We start from the raw sequence: 27,805 nt of genomic DNA, 5'->3' as shown, positions 1-27,805 counted from the left end.
TCATTCAATACAATTTATAATTTATAACCGAATTTATAATTATAATTATTAATAATATTTTTAAGTCTATAATACTTATGTGAGCTATTTTTCCATAAAAAATTATAAAATCAGACTTGATTGGCAGCGGACTGCGTAGGCCTTTTTTATAATAATTAGAATTAGAATTTTTTTATTTTTTTTTTTTTTTTTTAAAGGAGTAATTATTATAGCTATTACTTCAGCTATAAATTTTTTATTTTAATTTTTAATTTCTCGCTTAAGTTCCCAAGCTGTACTTGACTTATAATCGTTAAAATCACAAGTTGTAACACATGTGTTGGTCCTACGAGCAGACATCACTTAAATGTAAATGACTGAATTTCACGTAAAATATTATAATATATTATTTATGACTATAAGTCGAAGTCGAATTTAAAAAAAAAAAAAAAAAAGTAAATAAATTTTTTTACATGTCAATTACAGATTACCTCAGCTGTAAAATTGAAAATTTTAATTATTTAAAGGCCATTAATCGGACGACCGAAATTGGATTTAGAAAATTTACTTTCTAATGAGATTCTAATTTATAAAACTCCGTACCGGTAAAATTTTATTTTATTATTTAAAATATATATATATATATATATATATATATATATATATATATATATATATATATATATATATATATATATATATATATATTAGTGTTTTTAATTTACGACTGAGGCATAAAAATTTATATTATGGTTTTAAATTTCTCCGTGGATATATTATTATAGTTATATTGCACCGCAAACATTCCTACAGGATTTATTTTAATATTTTTAAATAATAGTAATAACACTTTTTCGAATCTAATTTTACGATTAATTTTCACCATTTTGGAATTTCGTGAAAAAAATTCTTATACCAGATTTCATCAAAACCCTATTAAAAATTATATCAGACCATATCTGGTTAAATATAATTTTTTTTAGAATAACCATCAGATATATCTAAAAAATTTTCCACATAACATTAATCAAATTAGACTGAAAAAATATTAATAATTAATAATAATAATCGTAATAATAATAATAATGTTATTTAGAATTTCTTAAACAAATTTCTAGATATGTTTCTCTATAGAAAGGATCAACCTTGTTTCGTTAAACATCTTGGCACTATACATTAGTTTGCAGTCTTGTAGTTAAATCACCGAGAAACCCCGATAATGTAACTACACAAATAAATTATAAAATAAAAAAACAAAATTCTAAATCCTTGATAATCAAAGTTGACAAATTTGTCTTCAACTGATTATCGAGGAACGAAAACAATGAAGATTATCAACTGTTGGAGAAAGTATGAGGGTAAACTATTCACAAGAGACAGAAAAGGACTCTACAGAGTCTTACGCCGACGAGTTACCGACGACAGCGAGTACAGAGAGATGTCTTTTAATGCCGCTCGCGAGAATCTTCTCGGTGGATACTGTGTCTGCGGGAATCTTGGCTGCTAGGAGTGACAGGACGGCGCTTGGACCTCTTAAATTTCGCAATATCCTCCCCAAAAACATCTCCAGTCCTTAGCGCGGAGATTAAGTCGTCGAACTCGCCTTTATTGTCTCCCTGGCCGTTGCTCTCGTTCTTCTTGTTGAGCGCGATGCTGTTGAGAATGCCTTCTCGGGAGTTTTTTCTCTCCATCGTTCGTTTCTTCAGCTGAAACAAGAGGCGAACAGTTATTTACGTTTTACCTAACAAACTAACAAAAACAAAAATTCATAATAGCAGTCTCATTACTTCTTGCTCTTGTTTAGCGCGACGTTCCTCTTCTTCGACTTTTTTTCTCATGTTCTCGACATCGGCCCTGGCCTCTGTCAAGGCTTGGAGGAAATTTTCGAAGATTCCGAAGAACTCATCGGGCTGAACTCCGGCAGAATCTTCACCAAAGAGTCTGACGGCTCTGTCAAACCTGGTCTTCATGTCCTGAAAGAGATCTTCGGCTTCTGCGAGTCGGCAGGTTGCTTGAGCTTGGAAGTCACGCATGGCGGGCAGGAACATGTCGCCTTGGAGTACTTGGGCTTGAGCTCGATGGAACTCTGCAAGAAATTTAGCATTAAATGAACAAATAATAATAGCGGTAATTTTTTTCTAAATAAAAAGTCAATGTAAAACTTTGTTGCTAAGTATTGGCTGTTAGGGGTGTGGCTAAAGTTGCCAAGAAATAGTTGTTAAGGGCGTGGCTAACCAATAGTTGCTTGGCAACAGTTGCTAAGGTTAATGGAAGAGGGGAAACTATACATCTTGCATTATAAATGCTAAAAGACCTACCAATTTCCCTCTGAACATCCTGCAATCCATTTTTAAGATTAGCAACTTCCTTCTGAAGATCAGCCATGCTAACCCGAGCAGCAGTCTTCACATGAGGCATATCCTCTTCGATATCCAGAACCTCCCTGAACCTAGACTCCAAGATCTGAACCAAATAATGAAGCAAGGTGGTGCCTTTCGAGTAGGAGGACTTGGTATCAACCAGCCGGTTCAAGGAGGCCAACCGAAAGCCGCAGGCGTTGCCGCGAGCGTTTCCACGATTGACGTAATTCCCCAGCGCAAGAACCAGTTCGAGCAACTTCCTGAGTCGTCGAGATCTGGCAACCTGTCGGCTCGCCTCGAGGACGGCACGCATCCTCGGCGTCAATTCCGCAATGCTAGCTGAAAACTTTTTCTTGTAATGCAGAGACCTCAGGCGCTGCTCGTAATGCGGCACTCTGGAATCAATATTACAAGACAACATTGTAAATAACCGCTTATACGTAATTCATTACCTACAACGGCTCACACATGCATTATTAAGGAGAAAGTTTATAATTAAATTATTCAAAGATTTATCATGAATCAACAATCCGAGTCATCACACTTACTTTGAAATTTGATACAGAAAACAGTCAGCCCTACTCTGCAAGTCCTTTTGGTTCATATCCAACAGAGCTGCTTCTTCTGACGAGGGAATATACTTCAGCAACTGCTCCACCATGTCAATGTGAAGAATATTCTGCTGGTCCATCGACAAGATGGTCCTCGTGATTTCATTATCAGACATCTTCAATTTAGACAGCAAAATAGTGCAATTTTGCGCCCTTCTCGAGTCAATCACCGACATGGTTTTCTTGTTCTTCCCCAAATTCCTCAAATCCTCAATAGATCCTTCTGCGGGGATTCCATTTTTCTGATAAGCGCAGAAAATCTTATCAATAGACTCCAGATCCATCACATTGTACAGCTTGGAGTCATCCAGCTCAGACCAAATTGTTCCTTGGAGCTTCTGCTCAGGAATCTTCGACCAATTGAACGATTTCAAGGGATTGCTGGGCTGGGGAACGTTTTTGATGATCTCCATCTTCATCGGCGGAGGAGCGATGAGCATCGAGCACGGCGGAGGTGGTGGAGCTAGCGGAGGTGGAGGTGGAGGAGGAGGAGTGGGCTTTGATTCGACTTTTTCCTCAATATCATCATCGACAATTTTAATAGTTGCCTTAGCATCATCAGGAAGACTTCCAGAAGCGACCAACTGTTCAAGCCTCTTCCTCTCTGACTTCTCATTATTGACCTGCCGCGACAGAGTCTCAACATTGTCCTGAAGCTCGGAGATCTTCTGCTTAGTCTCAATGTGCATGGAAGTTTCCTTTTCAAGGCGTTCCTTGATCCTCGCAAGACTCGCCTCCATGTCTTCCTTCTCCTGAGTTCTCAGATCAAGCTCCTGCTCTTTCTTAGCCAACCGCGAGGACATTTCACAATTGTCGCGCTCCAGTTCTTCAGCCCTCTTTCTAGCTGCAACCAATTCCTCCTCCTTGGCCAGGAGATGGACAATTTCCTTGACATTGATGTCAATTGGGGCGACGTCTGGGTTTCGAGCCTTGCCAGCTTCGCTGCCCTCGGACTGAAGCACTATCTGCTGGACAATCCGATCAAAAAGCAGCCAATGCTGAGGATAGGACCCGTAGTCAAGTGGCAAAAGCAAGCAGTGCTCTAACAAACTTAATAAATGCGTGTAGGCTGCAGTGTGGCTCAACTTCCGCCTCAAGAGATCGAACATAGCTGTCGCGCTCTTTGTATCAACGTGTTCTTTCTCAAACTTCCTGGCCAGTTCTTTCTCGTCTTCATTCCGGACCATTTCAAAAAAGTCCAGATGCCTGTCCAAAGTTTCGTTCTCGTACTTGCGAAGCTTTTCGATGATCGGCTGGATTCCGAGCATCAGCAGCTCGTATCTCAGGTGGAGCCGGAACTCCATGGTGACTTGGCCTGGCCCGTAGTTCAGTACCGCGTTGATGAAGGACATGATCGCTGTTTTTAAAGATAAATTGTCCTTGTAGACCCCAAAGTTCCGGTCCAGGTCATTGATTATGCTTTGGAACCTTGTGCGTTCTGAATGATACTGTTGGAAGTGCAGCATGGCTTCAAGGACCTTACGGTGGCCCCCCGGAACCAGACACACAGCTCCCAGGATCTCCAGAACGGATATCTTGGCCTTGATGTTCTCAGTCGCCAGCGACTGGGAGATTGTGTTGATTGCTGTCGGGTGCGCCAGAACATGAGCTCTGCCGTTCTGGAATTAATAATGATAATAATCATCAAGACTGTGATGATTGTTGATCCAAGGGATTAAATTTACTTACAGAATTATTCATCAACGCCTTGAGACATCCTATTACGCTGGTATGAAGGTTGCTGTTGGCCGCCTCGACGTCTATCGTCCCCAGGACCTGCAGAAGAGCATTCAACCCGTCGAGCTCGATGAACCGGAGGACAAAACTGTGGGGCTGGGTCCTCAGGGCAGTCTTCAGGGCCTCCGCTTGTCGCATTTGGTTTGACAGTTCTTCCGCGTCCTCAGAGAAGGTGGTCTAAAATGGATCAGAAATTATTGAAGCAGTCTGCAATAGAAAGGATTGATTGATAAAAAAAAAAAAAAAAAAAAAAAATGATCCTTACGCTGGCTATCACGCGAATCCTGTTGATGTAATCCTCGGGGTCACCGCTCAGGTCAGTGGTCCTGAGCCCTCCGTTGTCTAAGGTGTCGTTGCCCTTTCTGGAGCAGTAGATTTGCCACTTTTTGTTCGCAGGAAGGGCCAAAACTGCCTGACGATTCGCTTGCGTGAGATCGAGCTCGTCTACCAGCTCCAGGAACATCTTGTTCAACTCCTCTTCCGCCGGCATGGGAAGCGTCGGTGTCATTGCCTGTAACGTGAGCGTCCCCGTCTGTTCCACCACGCAGTATGTAATTTCTGGCGGTTCATCATCCTGGAACAATAAAATGATTATAGTTATTGAGACGATTCGTGCTTTGCAAGCGAGAAAAAAAGAACCGAGGTGTGACAACTGATTATGATTATTATAATGATAAGCAAACAGTGTGTGTTACAATGTTTACAAAAAGAAACCTATATGTTTGTTTGAAAGAAAGGAGCGAGTTGTTTGTCAGGCGCTCTCACCCAGTCAACAAAGGTAAAAGGACTCAGCTTAACTCTGAAGATCTCATCGGAGAATTCTTCAAGCACTTTCACACGTGAATAATTAATTATTGAGATTAAATTCCAGGTGTTCATTTTGTTGAGCATTGAATTGAATCAAGCATTATTTGAGAAATTTTTTTTATTTTAGTTTTGAAAATTTCCGACAGGCGGCGCATGATCGATAAATCTTCTCGCTGCTAAAGAGTTTAGTTTAAGGAATTAAGTAATAGAATAGAAAATTTTTTTTCGGCTCCTTTTAGAGTTTTAGAGATGAAGATTGAGAACATGACGCAATAATGTGTTAATTTGAACTTTTAAAGACTACTGCACTCTGACTCGTGGAAAACATTTAGACATAGACATTGTTATTGAGCAAATATAAATATTACTAAGCAAATTGGTTATAAAGGTCTGATGCGGGCAATCTTGCATTACTTTCTAAGGGAATTCTTCACCTTTCTATCCTGCACCGAACGCAGTTTGCTAAACATTCTCTTACTCTTGAACTCAAACTAACTTTTTAGTCAATAACATTAATAACAGCCCGGTTAAATATTGCTACAAGAAATAAGTTACCGGTTTGAGATTTTGGAGGATTTTAGTGCTCGGTATTTTCCGTCATTAAGTTTCTGAATTATTTTAACGGCCCAAAGCCGAGTTTAAACGGCTAAATGGACTTGGGATATGTGATTTTAAGGGAAATAAATGTGATTTAAAAGGCAAATAAATGTCAAAACGGGCTGCAAAAAGAGAGAGTTAGTTTTTATTATTTTTTTTTTTTTTTTTTTTTTTTTTTTTTTTTTAAATAAGCTCTCAAGGACGACAGGATACGATTTTTCTTTGGACTCTGAAAATCTAGTTTTTTATTATCAATTCTAAAACCTGTTGCACCTACTCAAAATCGGCGCTAAATATACAAATGATCTAAGTGAAAAAGTATTGGAGGATTTAATAATTCAATTCTTTTTTTTTTTTTTTTAAATTGCAAACATAGTAACAACTGTTGCCTAGTAACTATTATTTAGCAACGCCCCTAATAACTGTTTCCTAGCAACAAAGCTTTACAAATCTTGAACCAATTGATCTGAAAATTGGATCTTTCTATTTCTCGGAAATGAAATAATCAAATAACTTTCATTTCCTCTTAACCATAAAATATCAAAACCTCTTGAGCAACAGGGAGACTTAGAAATCATCGATCCCACATCATTGGAAGCGAAATTTGTTCACGCAATTTCTCCAACAAATTAGCTTTAAAATTGCTCAATTGAAATCGAATTGATTTAAAATTTTTAATTAGCTCCTTTTACTCGCGTATAAAATAACCCGATCCCCTTTCTTCCGGCAACCACAAGGTCGATATATTTACATTTACTGAATTTACTGAGCAAACAAGGACACACTTTAGTTTGGGTTCCGCATCGCTGGGAGTAAACTGGATTTTAAAGGCTAAAATGTATCGGTTAAGATTAAAAAACTGGGAAGAGGATTAAATTGACACTGGATTATTAAAAACTTTCACTTGATGAGTGAGAGCGAATTTTGTTGGTGGTCGGTAGTTAGTATGTATATTATGCATCTAACCGTATTCATAATGATAATGAATAACGACGGAGCTCATTGACTCCTGGGAGATACAATGATAGAAATGAAACTCACCACGCACGTAGCACGATATAATAAACTCTCGGTTTCTAGCTTCGCATCGGGCTCATCATTATCATTATTATTACAATTATAATTATAATAATAATTATGAGGAGTCGCTTACCTGTAAGCAACCGCAGAATGATTTCTTTACTCTCGACGGCATCATTTGGCAGTGCACCACAAACTCCTTCAAAGGCTGGGGACTCTTCAAGGAACAGCTTGGAATCCTCTGAAGCAACACAATTATATAAATAATTATAATACAATAAATTATTAATATTTATCATTGAAATAGAAACACAAATGATAATTAGTTTCTATGAAAGTTTATTTCTATGCCAGTCATCAGCTGATCCTTCCGGATGCGGAGCTCTATTGTCAGATAAACTCCCATTCCGGTTCGTTTAATCAATAATAATTATCACTTATCACTTATCAGCAATTAAAATTAACAGAACCTCTCAGTAATTATTTATCATTGCTAAAACTGCTACTGCTCTTCACTTAATTTAATGCTTTTTAGTATTAAGTGTTTTTATATGTTATTTATAGTGTACATTGTGGTCGTTGTTCTTCCGATATCAGCCTAACAACACTAAAACTTAAGACTAACTCAACTTTTGTTTCCCGGGTTTTTAAATTCCGATAGGTAGTTTTTATCTCGACACACGAGTTGTTATCGGGACTATTATGCCCTCGGCTCTATCGATATGCATAAATATCTACTTTTAAGCGGGTCAATTTAAAATATTTTTTTTTTTCAATATCTTATTCTATTTTATTTAATAAAATTATTATTATTATTATTATTTTTTTTTTAAGAACTTTAATGGTTTACTTAAAAAGATAATTTAGTCTCTATTTCCCTTGAAAATATCCAGTGACAATATTAAGTTACTAATTTTACGTCATGGATCGTGTTGTGTATCAAATAACATTTTTTTTTTTTTTTTTTTTTTTTCCTAAAAAAACAAGATTTAAAAGGAAATATTATGCTCGGGCGTAAAAAATGAAAATAATTAAAATTGTTTGTTAAAAGACGTCTAAAAAAAAATCAAGTATAAGATGTCATTCGGTCAGTATGTGAAAGTCATTAGTTGTAATATGTGTCCAAGTTAAAGTGCTATTTCACCACGGGTATTTTAATTTAATATTTACTGTCCCGCGTTATCTGCAATTTAAATTAAAATTACCACGAACACAATGACTCCTAAACTTTCATTGAGAAATAACAATTAAATAACTTCGTTTATAGTCAGTAGTTATATTTATGCACCGGCACGAGTTCTTATTCATAGACGACATAAATATTTTTTTTTTTTTTTTTATTGTAATACTGCAACAAACTATTTTTAATCAACACATCCCCTTGATTTTCTGAACTTGACCTTCTTCGAGATTATTAGCTAAAAAAATTACTATTAATTATTTTATTTATTTATTTAATAATTATTGAAATATATAGTGTAGGTAAATGTCATCCAAGGTCAAGATGGTTTATCGTAAATATTAATATTAACAAGGAAAATATTGTCAGATGGGTTACATGTTACACACTACATACTCACATTATGATGTACGTTTATAAACGCAAACGCGATATGATAAACACGTATTATGGTAATCAACTTATGGAAGAATGTAAAGTCAAGTCTGATAATAATTTATAAACTACCGCATAATAATCACCGCTTAACATCTTTTTTTTTTATATTTTAAATTGCATCATTTTTAAATTATAAATATGAAACATCCGAGGAAAATTTTTTATCATGTTTCTTTTTTCTTTAATATTTTATTTATGGAAATTTATTGATATTTTCTTGGTCATAGTCATTAGTTTTAATAAAATTGAAAATCAATATTAATAAGAATAATTTTCAATGATTATTCAGTCGAAATTTATAAGAAAATGACCTGAGTCAACATATTTTTTTTTTTTCTACCAAATATTTTCATATAACTCCATGACAAATCTCTTAAAAATTTATTAAGAATGTCAAGTCATCTTAAAATCTCAGGAATAGCCAATTTCTTCCGGTTCTCACAAAAAAAAAAAAAAAAAAAAAAAAAAAAAAAAAAAAAAATTTACATATTAAGTAACAAATAAAATAAAACGAATAATCTTTGCCCAAAAAATAATTAATAGAAGACTAGCAATAATATAGATAATCTCGCGTTTAGCAAATATTGATAAATAAAAATAAAAATTAAAATCTCTTATCATCTTCCTGCGATATACATGATACAAATACAAATCCGAAACTCTCTACTGTTATTTGTACGCTCGCTTAAGCAATTGCTCTCATCAGTGACGTCTATCGCCTATCGTCTATCGCTAATGAGATTTTTGACTCTGACTCTGCTGAATTTATTAACAGCGCAACAGTAATTACAATGAACACGCTATTAATAACAATAATAACAGTAATGATGATGATGGTGATGATAAATAGTAATATACTATTTGTTTGGAACTGACCCGAGAGAAATTTTCTAACAAACTTTTAATGAGACCGTGCCCGCGCCGCCCATAGTAAAATAAAAATACCATTACGTTTGAAAGAAAAAAAAAAAATGGGTAGATGAAAGATGGAAGATGAAGAGGAATTTTTAAAAAGTCAGGCCATACAGCCAAACCGGACAGTGTATCAGTGGGAGTCGGAACCAGACACAAGTGAAAACGAAGGAAGGATCGTCGATCGATCGTTTATTCGTACACCAATTCGACAGGAGCAAATCAACTTGTACAGTTTCTCTCCTCGAATATCTTCGGTGAGAGTACACAAGACCCCAATAAATCATGCCTTTTTTTTTTATTTTCATTTTACTACAATGTACAATGGGTACGCTAACAAACTTTACAATTAATTATTTTATTTGCACAAGGGCAATTATTGATAATTGTGCGAATATTCCGATTACTTTTTTCCTACCGTTATTGCATAAATTATTGCTTCAAATAATTTTTATTTTAATTAGACAACAGTATACATTATATTTATAATTATTTTTGTGGCACATATATTTTTAGTAGTGGAATAAAAAAATATAATCTTATAAAAACAAAATTAAAAAAATTTTAAATATTAATTTTTTGAGATACGGAAATTGTTCGATGTGTTAAAAGCTATTTGATTTACTATCGTAAAACGTTCAATGATTATCTATTAATCTATTAAGGTTCATTCGTCGAAAATAATGATAATAATAATTTTATCGAAATTTTAAATTCAAAAATTTTTTAACCAAACATTTTTTGATCTGTATGATTTATGAGAACATCTGAATGATATCAGTACATCAGTCACATGTTATTTAAATAAATTCCTTACTTATCCAATTAAAATCTGATAAATGTATCTTAAATATGTTTCACAATAAATTTGAATAATTTGAATAAAAAAATGGAGCTTGTGATAAACAATCCAATACACACTTTGATCTTTGTATTAATCAGGTATTATTTTTATTTAAACAAGAAACTCTTCGAAAATATTCATCAAAAATGTTACATGTATTTCATAATCTACCAAAATTATATGAAGTTATTTATAACACTAATAAATATTTTTGAATCATCAGAAATTGTATTGCTAAATTTTGGAAATTAATAATTTAAACTTAAAGCGCTCGAAAATTTAATTATTAGTTTATTTTTGAGCTTTTTGAACTTCCTAGAGTGATAAAAAAATTAAATTGATTTAAAAATTGAAATTTTAAACCAAAAATTTAATTTTTGAAAATTTTATTATTTTTATGCAGGGAAATTTTTTAAATAAAAAAATAATTTTTAGTTTGGGTAATTTTTAATTGATTCAAAAATTTTTTTGTTTAAATCAAAATTATCTTCTTCGTTCAAAATTTCTGTTTTTAAATTAAGTCAATGTTTTTATTAAATTTTAAAATTAATTCAAAAATTTATTTTTCCAAAGGAAAGAAATTGAATTTTAAATTATGTGAAAATATTTTTTATATAAACATAAATTATCATCGTAACAATAAAAAATAAATTCCTTGAAATTAATAAGTACTGCAAGTCATCAAATAACTAACTCGTAACAAACGACTGTAATAAAAATAACTTCAAGTCTATCATAAATAATAAATAAAAGATTACCAGGTTGAATTTTCCAATTTTCTCGAGCACAGTGTCCATCTTGACAGCTCAAAATAAAAATAATAATAATAATTATTATTATTATTATAATTATAATTATATATAATCGGGGCACGTCACGGTGACTTATTTTGAGAATTCCTCCCGAGGACTCGCGTGCTGTCTCTGGATCTTGGCGCGTGTCGGTCACGCGTGTGATTCCAGACCAGCTCCGTGGATCAATATTAATGAGCCACGGAGAATTTCAGCGGCTTTGCCCTGTTGGGGTGCATGTCAAAACCTCCAAGAGCCTCCAAAATATAACAGAGTTTCTCCGACAGGAGATAAAGGCTATAAAAAATATAAAATAAATGTCCAGGTCCAGAATGCAGCACAGGTGAGAGCCTAAATTGTCTGCACGAAAGTTCCGCCCGGGGCCGAAATTTCACTTATCCAAACTTTTATTACACTAATTTTTTTGGTCACTACTTTTAGTCCAAATTTATAAATTTTCACTTAAACTGTCTCGAGAATAAACAAATAATATTTATTATTAATTATAAATTATAAATAAAATGTAATTTATTTTGAAAGGAGAACAAGCACGTGCAGTATTTAAATTAGTGAATGTAACTTGGACGAAAATAAATACAGGGGAAACCGAAAGGATAATAATTAAAGCAACAATCTCAACTCGAGAGAGAACGTTCTTGCTCGAGATTCTCAGGGGAACTGAACTGGCACTGCCAGCTGAAAATACAACACCTCGGAGAACAGCAACCTGCTGCTGCACGGTCTACCTGTATTCTCCTGACGGGAGAGCCTCACAGGAACACTGGAAGGGGGATCACAAGGAACTGTCTTTATTATATTATTATTGGGTTATCTCGGGCCAAGTAATGGACTCAGCTCAGGTTTAAATTCACTTTTTCGGTTTCTAAAATCTTAGATTCATTTTATCGGGTTGGAATTTCGGGCTCTTCCCGTCACTTAAATTTCACATTAACGTCCTTATTATTTATTATTTATTATTTATTTGGATGGAAAAAATTTACCTGGTGATTGGTTACCGCACGAGTTTTGTGTCATAATTCGAGACGCCCACATACTCATTTCCATACACAACAAGGGATATGTAATTAAAGTAATTAAACTACTCGCTGGGGTATTATGACATTTTTTATTTTATCAATTCATTTTTTAAAATTTAATAATTGTGGATAAATATTAAACATTTTAATTGTTGATTTTTTATTTTAAAAATAATTTAAAAATTAATAATTCAGACGCTTTTAGAAGTCGATTTTTAAATCGATGCATTCAAGGCTGCAGACGTCAAATGCGGGTAGTTTATTTTTGTAATTATGTAATAGTAGTAATGATTTTACAATTTAATAAAAACATTGACTTAATTAAAAATAATAAAATTCTTATAAAATTAAATTTTTGGTTTAAAATTTCAACTTTTAAATCAATTTAATTTTTTTATCACTCTAGGAAGTTCAAAAAGCTCAAAAATAAACTAATAATTAAATTTTCGAGCACTTTAAGCTTAAATTATTGATTTCCAAAATTTAGCAATACAATTTCTGATGATTCAAAAATATTTATTAGTGTTATAAATAGCTTCATATAATTTTGGTAGATTATGAAATACATGTAACATTTTTGATGAATATTTTCGAAGAGTTTCTTGTTTAAATAAAAATAATACCTGATTAACACAAAGATCAAAGTGTGTATTGGATTGTTTATCACAAGCTCCATTTTTTTATTCAAATTATTCAAATTTATTGTGAAACATATTTAAGATACATTTATCAGATTTTAATTGGATAAGTAAGGAATTTATTTAAATAACATGTGACTGATGTACTGATATCATTCAGATGTTCTCATAAATCATACAGATCAAAAAATGTTTGGTTAAAAAATTTTTGAATTAAAAATTTTTTTTTTAATTATTATTATTATTTTAACGAATGAACCTATTAATTAATAAATAAACAAAAGAATTTATTAAAATAATAAATCACTCTTCTAGTAATCATTAGTGCAATAATATTATCTAAATATAAAGAAATATTTGCACGTAAAGAAGAAACTGTGTCAGCAAAATCGATAACAAATGATTTTGAGGTATGCCGACGTAGATATACCGTAAACCATGCAATATATTTGTATTTATGTTATAATATATGAATGTATGAATGTATAAATATATAAATGTATAAATCGATATATACGCGGGTGTGGATTTCTCGATCCTCGACAGAAGCCGTTAGTTTGTAACAAAACGTTATAACTTACAACTATAAATAAGTGGTGTTTGGTAGACAGCTGGTCTGTTATAGCTAAGCTCTATACACTAATGTACTTCCAGCTGTTGATGCAGTTAACATATAATATTATCTCTGATAGAATGATACCTCTATCTCGACGGAATCTCAAATCTAAAACCTTGAATAGAGGAATTTGTTTTGAGATAGCACTTTCCAGTGCTAGTTGTTGCCGCTGAAAGATCGGAGATCCGTGGGTCAGGTCAGGAGGACGAGCATCACGCTCGGACGGACACTACAGGAAATAAACCGTGTTGCCGATTTCTACAGCCCATCTAATACAATCACAATCTGTTCTATTATCATTAGAAGCTTTGATTGACTGATTGCTGATAGCCGATGCCGGTTTTTATATCCCGATGATAATTGTTTAATCGACAGGGAACAAATGAGAAGTGATGAATAAGGCTGTAACAAGTTGCTCTTGCTGCCTGAGTTATTCCGCTACCGGGCAATTACAATTATTCTTCCGTTTTTCTGCTAATGTTCTTGTAATAACTATCTTGTGTTATATAGCTTTAGTTTTTCTTTCTTGTTATGGAGTTTTAAAAGAGTTACCGTAATGTTTAATGGGTTTGGAGGAATTGGATATAATTTATTAGTGGAATTAGTTGTAAAGATATTTATTTTATTAAAATTTATTATATTTATGGTAGAAAATTATTATTATTGTGTTAAAAAAAATTTTTATTTTATTTTGTAAAAAAATATTAATTTTTTTTCCATAGAAAAAAAATTTATATTTAGAATAAAAAAAATTTGCAACTTAAATATAGCCAAAAATTTTACATTATTATTATTACAGAAATTTTTATTAAAAAAAAAAATAATAATGAATTTTTTAAAATTCTTAAAATTTAGACAATTAACACAACCCAGTTGTAAGTGTGAATTTATTTGTTTATACTGCTTATATATCCTTTTTTCACATGCCAACAGTACCTATATCTGCATAGAGGTGAAAGATCGTATACTTTTAAAATGCCTGAGTATTATGTCAGGACACCTACACGACTAGACACCCGATAATGCCACGGCTTCACTAAAGATTTATCGCTTAACTTTAATTTAATCCTCTATATGTATAAATAAAAAATAAATATCTCGGGATGGCTCGGAGGCTGTGTAACCTCTTTGACAAATACCGATCCAAGTAAAATGTGTAAACAACGAGACTAAAAGCGCCTAAACTACTAGACCACCCAAAAATTGAGTCGTCCAGGACGGAGAAAGACCAGGCCTGGTATTAAAGTGCTCTACACCGCGTATTATATGGTTACTACATATTATATTCATTTAATTCTCAATGTCCTAATCGGTGTCAACTGCTGCACGTACCACAAATCGACCTACTCACCGAGACCCGTTATACTGTAGTATTACACACACACACACACACACACACACACACACACACACACACACACACACACACACACACACACACACACACACACACACACACACACACACACACACACACACACACACACACACACACACACACACACACACACACACACACACACAACACACATGTCCACACATTTAATACGTTACTTATATACTCTCTTAATATTATTCGAAGGATGATTTTAACTTTCAGAGCCGACAATCGACTCTCGATCTCCTTCTTAGCTTCTATTATTAAAAATTACCAATTTTTGGCCATCAACAAACCAAGAATTGAGACACTAGATCTATGAATTAATAGAGTCAAATGATGAGACCCATAAACCGAAAGCGACAATTACAATTAGATACCAGTAGAATTTTTTTTTTATCCGCGAGCGTAGTGGTGATAAATAATTCAAACGACCTTTATGTAAATATATTTATATCTAGCCGCGATCGCCGTGATATTTGACAAATCTCAGGTCTTAAGGTATTTATTGCCGATAAAAATGGATTTTTATTACTGTTAGTGTTCCCCTTGGATTTCGTCTCGTCCACTCTTACACTCTTACACTTATCATGTTAATGAAAACTTTTTAATACGCATTAACACCGGTAATTGCTGACATTTAACTTTATTTTCTATCAATCCAAGTAATCATCATTACGACATTATTAATAATCGTTATTTTCTAAAAATTATTGGATATTTTTTTATTAAAAAAATAATAATAAATAATTAAAAATTGAATTGTTATGAATAAAAATTAAAAATAAATATAAATAATATAGGACAGTGACCTCTTGTTGTTTTGGAATAGATAAAATGAATATAGATCTCGATCTCGATCTCGATCGCGACCAACGAGGCCGTATCTGACCGGCATTTAAATCAAGTCACACACAATGTTAATAAATGAAATAAAACGCGTGGGCTGTGTTGATAAATAATAATGCCGGACGCGTATTAAGTATAACTAACTAAAAATTGTCAGTGTCATAAAGATAATAATAATGATAATGATAATAATGACAACCAAGTGTCCTTTTGGGACTGTAAGTAGACCGCGGAAATATAACAGTGTAAACAAGGAGAATTTACCGACAAATGTACTGGGTACACCTTCGAGCAAGTAGGAAGGAGCTCAAAATAAATGTTAAACAATTTGAAAGATTGTTAGCTCATTGCTAAGCGCAATAAATAACCCGGACACGTTCGTATTTGGACTGGACAAAGACCGATGTTAATCTTCGTACGTTCAAAGTTATTTTCTTTGATAAACATTGGATTATGTTGGTGTGCGGTTCAATAAAAGTTTGCTGTGCAGTTAAATGGTTGTAAAAATGAAAATGTAGATGGAGATGATGATGATGATGGTGGTGGTGGTGGTGGTGATGATGATGGTAATGAGGGTAATAACTAATAATGAAATTTAGCGAGTGGAGAGGAGAAAATAGGAAGTGGCCTTGTATGCATACTGTGCAATAAAGAACTATCAGGATCAGCGTATCAGGCCTAGCTTATCGCCCGATTCTGGGTCAGTGGACCGAGATTTTTCCTCTAAAACTATTACATTTACCCGCGTTTTGCTACCAAGCCTTTTTCTCTTTTCATTCACTGTTTTTTTTTTTTTTTTTTTTTATTATTTTATTATTTTATATTCATTTTTTTACTCTCGAAGCCTGGGAGATTAGAAACTTTATGCATGAGAGAGCAGACCTATCGGTGATTTCTCAACCATTTTGCAAGTCAATATCTATTCATGCTCTATGTTCTCAAGCATAATTCATTTATTTTTTATTAATTTTAATTGAATATTTTTTGGTTAAAAAATTTAAATTACAAATAAAAATCTTTAAAGTTTATTTATTCGAAAGAATCACAAAAGCTTATTGTGATTTTATGATGTGTTATGTTAATTTTTCGTACCTACTTACTCTGGCCCGTTAAGTCATCCATTTCACGAGACATTTGTACCAAGGTCACACAGTGTTTTGAATAGTTTAACGGTATCGGTATCGAGTATTGAACTGGGTATTAAACAGTGAGCAGTCGGTCTGTCTATTTTAGCGAGTAACCGAAATAATTAGAGGGTTCGCAGGGGATATGCAGACTGCTGGGGGTTGAAGAAGATGCGAGGGAGTGTTTACTATTGATTTCGTCTGGGAGCACAGGTCTCTCAACCCCAACTCATTTCCACCTCGATGAATCATTTCGAAGTTAATATATATATTCTTCGGACTCTGGATACTCGGCTAGAAACTAAAGATACTGATCTAGACTGCTGAATATTTGTTTTGTCTGTACTGCGGTCAAAGGCGTCCAGGAAGCCATCAAGAATTTTAAATTATTATATTGTCTTTTTAACGGGACTCTATTTTGCTAAGATTTTTTTTTTTTTTTTTTTTTTTAAGTTTTTTCTTTTGAATTTATTATTAGAAATTTATAAGATTAAGTCAACCGTTAATTTTTTTTTTTGCTTGAAATAAATTATTATTTTATTCAATCAAACAAAATTTATTATTTTAAATTAATTAATAATAATTTTATACGATAAAATAATAAATAAAAAATTTCACTTTTCACTGCATTAATGTGCGGAGAAGCGATGACTTTAACAGCTCGTGGACATTTATCACGTGTACATAATAATACCGCACATCCTTATACATCAAAGATAAATATAATCGATTTCACACATGTACAAATAAAAGTACACACTTAAACTCTTCCGGTGTTGCTCTTGCAATTCAGCTTTAGACGAGAGTGACACGTCCGATTGGATAATTTGTTCTGTAACTCTCTCGTCACCCTTATACGCGAAAATCCGGAAATTGACAGAGTAAAAATAGGCCGCGGTATTAAGGATCGCAACAGCCTTTGATTCTTATATTAAGAATCAAAGACAATCGACACTTGTATACAAATAATAATATAATATAAGGAATGCCGTATTAAAAATTAAGCAGATAAATATTGAGTTAAAATCAAAGCTGAAAGTCATTTGTATGATAATTTACCTCTAGAAATTCGCCGGAATGTCGACTTAGACACTCTTATGGTAAATCTCCTTTATACTTTAATTAATATATCACGAGTAATTTACGGCATTTTTATTTTAAATCTTTCTACACACATTTTTATTTTTTAATTCAACAAATTTTATCATTATTTTGTTGTAAGTATTTTTAAATTGGTATTCTGGCAATAAATATTGAAAATATGAAAAATACATAAGAGACTTTTTTTATAAAGAATTAAATTTTCTATAAAAAAATTTTTTATCAATTTTTTTATCTCCCACCCACGAGCCAGAATTTTAATAAAAGTAATTTCCAAAAATTAAATATTAAAAAAATTTGCACTTTAAATTCACAAAAATTTTTTTTATAATTTTATTTTTGTACTGATAAATTTTTTCACAAACAAAAAAGCCGGCATTTTTGACAGAAGCCGGGTCGCTACTGCCGAATGTCTGTCATCTGGATAGAAAAACTATAGTCATGCTCGTACAGTCTGTAGTAAATTGACATGAGGGTAGTTAAGCATTGAAGGTTATCCTTTAGGGGCCGAGTGGAAGCCCTTGGGTCCCTTTTCAACAGAACAGAAAGGAGCTAGAATAGGAACTGCGTGGACCAAACTAAAACATCTGTCCCCCTACCCGAGGCATGAGGTTAGTCACCCATTTGGTTGACCCATTTGGCGAGGCGTCGAGTTTATAGGTGTAGAAACACTACATAGAACAGTAATTTTTTTAATTTTTTTTTTTTTTTTTTTTTTTTTAAATCAACGACGCATAAATTATCGATCCAGGACACCAAATGATAAACTATCGAGGACAATGTTGCAATGTTTAGTCAATATTTAAAATTATTATTACAATTATGATAACGCTGGTAATTGTACTCCGGAAGTCTGCATGGTAATTTCCTCCACGCCCTGAGTTAAAGATAAATAGTTGCATAATTGCTATAATTTCACGGCCGTTAAGAGGGATGTTTGCCGGGTGGAAACATCGGGTTAAGGACATTCATCGATTTTATTTTAAAAATTTTATTATTATTTTTACACTGTTTCTAAAATTTAACAGCATTAATTTTATTTTAAAAATTTTTGCTGAAGGATTAAAAGTACAATAAAATTGATAAGGACTTTTTTTAAAGAAAATTTAATTCTCTCAGAGAAGGTCCTTTGTAATTTTTTTTTTTTTTTTTCTTCAATATTTTAGCCATAATTATAATTTTAAACTTTTGAAAACAGTAGATAAATTTTATGACTATTTTTGAATTTAAAATTAAAATTTTGAAAAAAAAAAAAAAATAAAAATTAATAAGGATAATATTAACTATAATAATAAATAGCTGGATAAAAAGATCGGGTCAAGGACACTGATCAATATCATAAAAAGTATAAAATAAAAAAAGAATAAAATTGACGCCTGACTTAAATGTAACGCAAATTGCGGGTAATGATAGCATCCGGAGGGTCTAGTACAAGCGGCAATTGCGCAAATTAAAGCAATTGACGGTCTTAGAGCACGGATTATGATTCTGATTGTGGTTCTTGCTAATCGAAATAATCGGCAAAAAACAATAAACAAGTGTTCTAGGAAGGCGCCTCGCAAAAACTTATGACAATGTTAAGGGGGGAGAAACTGAGGATGGGAATAAGTTGGATTGGTGTCTGGAGGCTGCTGACGGAGGCACAAGGTAGTAAAAGCCAGAAAAAGAAGCAATAGTTGATGAACCTTAGCAGAGCAACAAGTTCTTTACGAGTCGTGGAAACGGCTTTAGTTAGCTCTTTGGCTTTTAGTCTCGATGACCGTGAAAGGAATTCGCGGTTTAGTGTAATGTATCGTCGAGAGATCGAAGATACAACGTGTACCTGCTGAATATAGTTTATCTCCGATCTAGGCGAATCAATGTCAACGATTGTTTTCTCGTGAGAATTAACTTTTTGATCCTGCTAATGACGTCATTTTGACCATTTGAGCTCAAAATTATGCACAAATATTGATAAAAACTAAGAACGTTACCTAATTATGCTCAAATTATGGATGATGTTCAAAAAAAATCACCAAATATTGATCATTTGATCTCAATAACTTCACAAAAACACTAAAGTTGATCATTATAGCTCAATTTTCTCCAAAAAAAAAAAAAAAAAAAAAAAATAAATAAATAAATAAATAAATAAATAAATACTTGTTATTTAGCTCAATATTAAGTAGCATTTATCTCAAAATTATCAAAAGTAAGGTCACTTTCTACAGACCAACATTGCAAACTCCACCAAAGTCGTAACTAATTGTAACTATCTGTCCTCGGGCTGAAATTAGTGCGATGGTCAAGGTCCAAGTTCGATTACCAAAAAAACCAGTTCCAAGATTCTTGACTCGACTCCCATAGAGGCATGTGCGGACTATTACTATTAGGTCTGGAAGGACCTAGTAAGCTTCAATGTAAACACTCTTATTCGAACATATTTATATAAATATGAATACACTTATAGATTTAGATATAATAGACTAACATAGTAAAGTCCCTTTGAAGAGCAAACCAAACAAGCAGCTGACACAGCTGCACACCAATGTTAATACCTAAGGTCGTTACTCTACCGAGACGTATATAGAGATGTATGAAGCTCGTAGACACGGCCTCGGTCTCGGTCTTGGTCTCAGTATCGATTTCATCGGGCTCTTTGTACCAATTGACACAGTGTAGAGCATCTCCAATCTGAAACCTCTTCTATCCAGCCTCTGGTCTATCTATTTACATCTATTAATACTCGAGTAGTTTATCGGCGTAATAAACACGGGTCTGCTGATGTTGTCACCCTCCAGCTCGGAGTCATGTCGCTTTAAAATTCAGTCTCACTCAATCTTACGTTCTACCATGCCTGGGTGTCTCACTTTTACGCTCGGAATAAAAATCCCGAGAAAAATAAATAAAGTTGAAAAATAACGAAGATCTAACTCGAGGTCGGAGTTTCTTCGTTTCACGGGTAAATACCGAGACTATTTTCGAGACTCTGAATCTCACTGCACCATATACCCATGTGCACTTCTGTAATATTGTATATCTCGAATGACTTGGACGCTCTACACATATGTATAATATATCGTGTATTATTATTTTTAATTAATTTTAATTCTCGGGATTTTTATTAATTTTTATTTATTAAATACGCTTATCGTTTACGGCTTAATTATCTACTATGAAATATGTTTACTTATCTGATTTTGATTAATAATAAATTAATCAGCTTGACGCTTTTAGTTTAATTATCTATAAGGTTAATGATAATAATTATAAAAATATAGATTTCATTTTTTATAAAAAAAAATTGTTATCTATTTTTTTTTTTTTTTTTTCTCCAAAATAATAAATTTTAAAAATCAAGTTATATTATTATTATTAAAATTTTAAAATAATAATAATAATCTGACTTAAGACATATTATAACACTTCCTCATTGATTGTCAATGAATTAACAATTTACAATTGACAATAGATGACATAAAATACACAAAAGATATATAAATATATAAGTAAAGTACGAGTCGAAGTATCGGAATCCATGTAGGAAGGTACTGACATTTTAAAATGCCAAGTTATTTTGCAATCTGCTTCTGCTCGCGTGCTGTGTGTTTTGTCATATATATTTACGAGGATTTGCACTTGAATCATTATCTCCTTGTTATTACATTATTAATAAAGGTCATTCACATTTTTTTTTTTTTTCAAGAGAATCACAATACTATTTTATCAAAATATTTACTTTAATTTATTAATTTATTAAATCTGAATTATCGAAATTAAATTATTCAGTCGCTCGATAAACTTATTTTAGTAAAAAAAGTCAATGAAGAATAATGACTTTCGCTTTATTAAGAAGTTAATCCAATTGATCTATTCTCGTCTGTTCAAAAATAGAATTACAAATTTAATTTAAAAAGCCGATATTTTATAAATATTAAATCAATAAAATTTCATTCATAAAAACGAAAGTTAATTTTGCAATTAATTTATTTTAATTATAAAAAATATTTAAAATTTGCGCTTCTAGCCCAGGATTAATTTTTAAACAAAAGTAAGCTTTTGTATTTTCAAAATATCAAATATTCCTTTGCAATATAAAATTTAAACTCTCAAAAATTTTACAACTAACATTCCCTCCCTTAACTCACTATCTGTTTATGAACAAACAACCACCCTAACGTTATCACGTACGCCACAACTCAAAACCCTTGACATAAATAATTAATAAACAAAATTTCCGACCTCCTTCCTATTAATAGCTGCCACAATAATTTACAATCCATCGCTAGTTAATTAACCCAATTACCTCCCAAACAACCAACAAAACAACGAACTCCCCCCCCCCCTCCCACAATGCGAATTAGCTTGGCAAGCTTAATCAATTCAATTAGCATATAGAATAATTGCTTGTAAAAGTGTCTAGCCGGAAAGCCTACAAGGTAGATTCGGTAAGACAATCCGAATCAGTTAATTAAGACTTGAATTGTGCCTACCAACAATCTCCAATCATTGATTAATCATTAATCATTAATCATTAATCATCGGCTGTAAATTTAAATTATCTCTCCCCTGGACATGATATCGATACCGATGCAGGTGCGGTCGTTAATAAAGGGAAATGATTCAATATAGAGTATCGTTAATCAGCAACCGAGTCTTGATCTAGTGTAATGTAATGTCCAAGTCATGTTGGAGTTGCCGTAGTTGGAGAACGGCGGAAAAAGAGACACTCTTCAAACACTGCATTGAGCTATTTCAAGGCATGTACTGTCTAAAGCTTTCAGTGAAGCTGCTCTAGCACGTGCCACATTACATTGATTACTACTTGGTTGTTTTTTAATGATCAAAAAAGGTGACAATGCTGACGCGTCTCATTGTTGTGATAAAAGAAAGGGTTCAAAAATCAGAGACTCGCCAGACAAAACCCAAACACGATCAATACTCCGCCAAACTTCCTTGACTTTAATTAACTGTCGAGGATTGTGTAATTGCGCTGTTAATGTTAATTAATTAAAACGAGAAAATGGATTTAATTAGAATTGGAAAAAACTCACCTAGCTTTGGAGCAGGCGGATCAATAGACGCCGAAAGGGCACATATTCTTGACAGAAGGCTTCGGATTCCCGAAGACAACAAAGGTGACAATCATCCTGATCACTAGAAGGGGAAGGGCGATGATCAAACAAGGGGTTGATGATCGTTTTTGGGGGAGATTATTAGGTTTGAAGAATTAAATTGAGAATTAAAGCTTGGAAATGTTTTGAGAGGTAAGCGCAATACATGGACTTGTATTGGGAAAACCGTGACAGAAACTAGCCAAGAGGAGTCAGAGTACAGACCGAGAGTACGTCTGCGCCTGTCCGTCGGCCTGACGGGCTGCGTCGTTAAGGCGACGCGTTCGCAGTACGCAAACGTTTCGATTTATCGAACAGAGGCTGGGATGTCAGAGCGTTATATCGAGTTCATCAACTTCAGCTTGACACTTCAGGTTCTGGGGTGGGCTTTTCAGGGGCTTGGATTGTCATCTAAGAGGGTAGATTGCAAAAATTAATAAAAATATTGCTCTATTGGGGAATACATAGATAAATAAATAAAAAATTTTATTTTACTCGATCCTAATCCACCAGTATTCGAGGAACATTGTTCTACATGTGGATGAAAAAATTTAGGAGGTATTTTTTGGAGGGATTGATCTTCTGACAAAGTTTTGTGGTGAAGAGTAGAGGTCTGCTTTATTATTTAAAGTAGGGATTGATGTTATGTCGACTGTCGATAAATTTCTCATGAGAATTGATAAGGTTGATGACTTTTTTAACATCAGATGATATGGTAGACATTTATTTGTTGAAATATCCTTTTTCTAAATATTTATTATTTCATTATTTAAATAATGAATTAATGAAAAAAAAAAAAAAAAAAAAATACGATTATTTATAAAATAAAGTAAATGAAAAAAAAAAAAAAAATTTTTTTTTTTATGAAAATAAATCATATTATTTGATTGGAAAATATTTTTTAGTCCTATTTGATTATTTAGATTTAGGAAAAGTCATATTTATGCTACTAAAATAAAATAAATTTTTTTTATATAAAATTAAAATGAAAATTAAAATAAAAAATAAAAATTAATAAATTCTTGCATTATTATAAAGGTATCTAGTGGCAAGTTATAAATAATAATAATAAAAATTTATTTTCAATGGCATAAAGTACAACATCAACCTAATACTACAAAATTAAATCTTTGAACAAAAATAAAAATATAAATACTATTCACACGCTTAAAACTAACAACAAAATTGAAACAAACTACGGAATAACAACAGGAATAAACTGCGTTCTATCTCCAGCTTTCGGAGCGAACCTCAGGTTCACCTTACTTTCCTTATCATCCTCGCCGACTTCTAAGAATGAATTCCAATCTACGAGAAAGTAGAGCCCGGTTTTTTTGGGCGTCGGTAAAACAGGATCAGGCTCGCTGATGGTTCCTCCGAAAGAGTCCGCTAGGTCATCAATATTGGTGCTCTCCGTGGTCTTGCTGCTAGAGTCGCTGGGAACCCCCACACTGTCTGCGGGTAGCTCAGCGTCTTTCGGCATTTCCGCACCTGTCGCTTCACTGGAAGTAGCCGGAGTGGGAGAAGCTGTCGTAATTGATGTAGTAGAATCCTCCTCGGCATCCGGAGTTCCTATTAACAATTGTACTTTAAAAAGTAGTCAAACGACTTTCACGCATCAGAAAAACACACAAAACAACTTTTATTTAACGAATTCAGTAAATAGCATGCAGCAAATTCATATCATCAGGAATATTATCCCCGTTATTTCCTCATTCTAACAATTATTTAACTTGTCAGTTCCCGACACTTGTCATGCAATTCTCGGACATGCAAGTCGCTTGACATAAGACGTACTAAACCGAATACGATTGATCTTCTGCAATATTGTAGCGCATGTAGTTAAAAAAAACATGAAAGTTCTGGATGATGCAACCAGGCATACATTTATATATTTATTAATATAACGACTAGAAACCTAAAAAAAGTAAGAACAGAACCAGTTTCTGATTGAGAAACGTCCAACGGTCAGAAGCTACTTATCTAAAGAATGTTCAAAGGGTTACGCACATAGGTCAAATTAAAAAACAACTTACCATCAGACATTGAAGCATTGTTCTGCCGCTTGACCTCATTCCTAGCTTCGTTGTTGTACATCTGCATCAACTCCTGGAGATTCAGCGGGTCAGGGCCTTCCTTGAGAGTCTTGGCCGTCTCCAGAAGCTCGGTAGCAGCTTGGCGAACATCAGAGATCTGAGCCTTGCCCTCCTGAGCAAGCCTTACCGTGTCTAGAAGCTGATTAATCTTTATCCGCTGTCGCTGATCACTGAGTTGAATCTCATGGGGCTTGAAGACGTGCAATTTCGGCTCGGAATCGACCCTCGGAGATTGCTTAGCTTTCCCAGGCAGACTTTTCCGTTCTATGAGTCCTATGTTGGCCAGAATATCCCTCATATTCTCAGGAACGGCTTCTATCACTGAATGATCATTTTTTTCTGTCGTTTGCTGATCTTTCATTGACTTGCGGTTCCTGTCGGTTCCCAGGCCGAATTTAGCGAGAAACTCCCTCATAGACTCGTCTTTTACTTCAGAAGACGGAAGAGGCTTAAAGTTATTCCACCGAACTGGAACTGGAGCCCTGGTAGTCGTGGAAGTAGTAGTTTGTTTTTGATTGTCCAAATCTCTGAGAGCAGCCATACCGAATCTCTGAAACAACCACTGAACATCTGGCGCCAAGTTGTTGAATCCTTGCCGGACATCCTTGGGAGTCTGCTCGAAGGTATTCTGGCTGGCAATCGTCGGGGAGTCGACCCCCATCGCGGACATCTGGCCAATGCTATCAGACTCTGGAATTTCAAAATTGGTTGCATAGATCCCCTGGGCTGCCGAGGGATTGGCAGTTAACTTAATCTCGCTCTCGCCAAGTCCAATCGATTTTAGCAAAGTCATCACTTCGTTTCTCATCGGAATTTCAATCTTGGAGTCTTTTTTTGATGTTGAATTGATTAGCTTTTCATCGAAGTGGGATGACATCGGCGTGACAAATATTGATGGCTGCGGTTTATCCTTCATCATCTCCATCATATCGAAGGTGATAATCTCAGGTTGGATTGTCGTGGTAATTGTCGGCAGCTTCTTGAAAGGAGGAATTGAGGAAGCTTCTTCCGTTAGACTTGTTGACATTGCGGTTGGAAGGAATGGCGCCCAATTTTTGTGGGACTCCTTCGAGAATTCAATTACTGGAGACTTTGTGGTTGTTGTTGTTGTAGTTGTTGGTCTTCGAGTAGTTGTAGTTGTTGTAGTAGGTCTTTGAGTAGTTATCGTTGTTGTAGTTGTAGACATGGTAATTTTCGGGGTAGCAGGAGGACCAAAGTACCTCCATTGATCCGAAGTGAGAACATTGACAGTGGACCTAATAGCAGGAACAGTAACAGCTTCTGGCACGGTAATCTTCATCATCTTGGTAGTCTTATCAGTTTTGCTAGAACCAACCTGCTTATTCTTCGTCTGCTTGGTCTCGATCTCCCAATCATCACTGATCAAGCTGAACCTCTCTGGATCAGACCCTCCCTTCTCTTCCGAACTGTCTTGCATGCTCCCAAACTCGTTGTTGATTTCTTCCACATACTTGGAGCTGATAAAGTTGTTCAGCACCGGGTTCTCCTCTTGGATCGAAGAAAAGGGAATCATGCCTTCTGAGTCAGGAATTATCTGGACGATCGGCGGCTTAGTGTACAAGTCTTTGATGTCTTGATTTTTCGCATCCTTGGAATTGTACGGCAAGACCACCAGCAATGCTCGCTGATAGTCAGAACGCGCTTGTCTCACCGATTCCTCCATCGAATCAATGTCCTGGCTCGTGATGTTGAACAGAATGTCAACAATCTGCTCCCTTGACAGCTTAGGCAGCTTTTCGTCCCGGTCTATCATCCGCTCTACCTCTTCGATTGTCCTGTTGATTGAGGACTCGATTTCCAACTTGGAAGGAACCTGCTCCAGGCACCTTCCTAGACCAATAATGGTCACCAATATCAGTAGTATCTGGAACATGAATTCATTTTAAGGCGGCCGGAAAAATTTATAACCCAAAACGTGGTCTAAAATTCTTGTTCTTCACTACTGAAGATCTGACCGCGTTTCCCAATAAGTTTGTATAGTATGTTATTATTTATAAATTATAAGCAAACACACGTAACAAGTAATTATGCAGAGGTGAGTGAACACCGACCGAGAGGTCCTTGACTAGCGTGACCAACCGAGAAAGTCCGAGATTGTCACGCACGCACTTAACACACTAATAACGATTTGCTTCATTGCTTTTTGTATTTTAAATTCATTTGAATAAGCGAATAAATTCATTAGAAGTTTGATATTTAATTAATTCATCAGTAATTTGAATTTTAAATTTCCTTCGAATGTTTTGGCAACTCTAGAAAGAATTGATTAAAATTTGATTGATAATTAGAATGATTGAATTTTTTTTTAATTTTTGATTAATAATTAGCACAATTTTTTTTATTTATTAATTAGTTGTGTTTAATTGATAAAGTTATTGATTCAAAATGACTCACCATAGCTCTGTCCAATCGTCTGGAGAAGTAGTCACCAACTAACTGAACGACTGAGGCCTACTTTCAAACTCTCTATATCTTACCAAGTCGTGATTCTCCCTCTGCAAGGTCCCAACTCGGGTATTCCATTTATATATACCTTCACCGTTGATATCCATTTGACGAAAGATCATCCAGCCCTA

At 34.0% G+C, this 27,805-nt stretch overlaps 2 protein-coding genes across 5 annotated transcripts; both read right to left on the bottom strand.

Moving 5' to 3' along the window:
• Positions 1-699: 699 nt before the first annotated feature.
• On the bottom strand, positions 700-23,265 carry Daam (disheveled-associated activator of morphogenesis-like protein). Of its 3 annotated transcripts, none has more exons than XM_074256576.1 (8): positions 23,053-23,265; positions 7,245-7,352; positions 4,953-5,261; positions 4,640-4,864; positions 2,888-4,569; positions 2,298-2,734; positions 1,767-2,065; positions 700-1,685 (listed from the first exon to the last, which is right to left on the bottom strand). In XM_074256576.1, the coding sequence occupies exons 2-8, from the start codon at positions 7,287-7,289 to the stop codon at positions 1,425-1,427; spliced, it is 3,258 nt and encodes a 1,085-aa protein (XP_074112677.1). In that variant the 5' UTR covers positions 7,290-7,352; positions 23,053-23,265; the 3' UTR covers positions 700-1,424. The 3 variants fall into 3 exon arrangements, with proteins under 3 accessions (XP_074112677.1, XP_074112676.1, XP_074112678.1); XM_074256575.1 differs by lacking the exon at positions 23,053-23,265 and adding an exon at positions 11,244-11,930; XM_074256577.1 differs by lacking the exons at positions 7,245-7,352; positions 23,053-23,265 and having other exon boundaries at positions 4,640-4,894; positions 4,953-5,094.
• Positions 23,266-24,208: 943 nt separating this feature from the next.
• On the bottom strand, positions 24,209-27,629 carry LOC141535934 (uncharacterized). Of its 2 annotated transcripts, XM_074256105.1 has the most exons (3): positions 27,624-27,629; positions 25,149-27,093; positions 24,209-24,684 (listed from the first exon to the last, which is right to left on the bottom strand). In XM_074256105.1, the coding sequence occupies exons 1-3, from the start codon at positions 27,624-27,626 to the stop codon at positions 24,308-24,310; spliced, it is 2,325 nt and encodes a 774-aa protein (XP_074112206.1). In that variant the 5' UTR covers positions 27,627-27,629; the 3' UTR covers positions 24,209-24,307. The 2 variants fall into 2 exon arrangements, with proteins under 2 accessions (XP_074112206.1, XP_074112204.1); XM_074256103.1 differs by lacking the exon at positions 27,624-27,629 and having other exon boundaries at positions 25,149-27,449.
• Between the last annotated feature and the right edge of the window lie 176 nt (positions 27,630-27,805).

This window comes from Cotesia typhae, unplaced genomic scaffold (assembly GCF_013202065.1).
Source record: "Cotesia typhae breed Kobodo isofemale line unplaced genomic scaffold, CoteBio_Ctyphae scaffold_152, whole genome shotgun sequence".
Classification (NCBI taxonomy): domain Eukaryota; kingdom Metazoa; phylum Arthropoda; class Insecta; order Hymenoptera; family Braconidae; genus Cotesia; species Cotesia typhae.
This window is presented reverse-complemented; position numbering and strand designations above follow the sequence as displayed.

Bases quoted from the DNA above. Each gene is read 5' to 3' on its own strand.
- Daam (XM_074256575.1), bottom strand. From the start codon at position 11,282: ATGGACACTGTGCTCGAGAAAATTGGAAAATTCAACCTG. The intron at 4,570-4,639 runs GTAAGTAAATTT...TATTAATTCCAG, and splicing joins AGGCGTTGATGAATAATTCT to AACGGCAGAGCTCATGTTCT. The intron at 2,735-2,887 runs GTAAGTGTGATG...TATTGATTCCAG, and splicing joins TTTCTGTATCAAATTTCAAA to AGTGCCGCATTACGAGCAGC.
- LOC141535934 (XM_074256103.1), bottom strand. From the start codon at position 27,102: ATGTTCCAGATACTACTGATATTGGTGACCATTATTGGTCTAGGAAGG. The intron at 24,685-25,148 runs GTAAGTTGTTTT...AATTGTTAATAG, and splicing joins CAATGCTTCAATGTCTGATG to GAACTCCGGATGCCGAGGAG.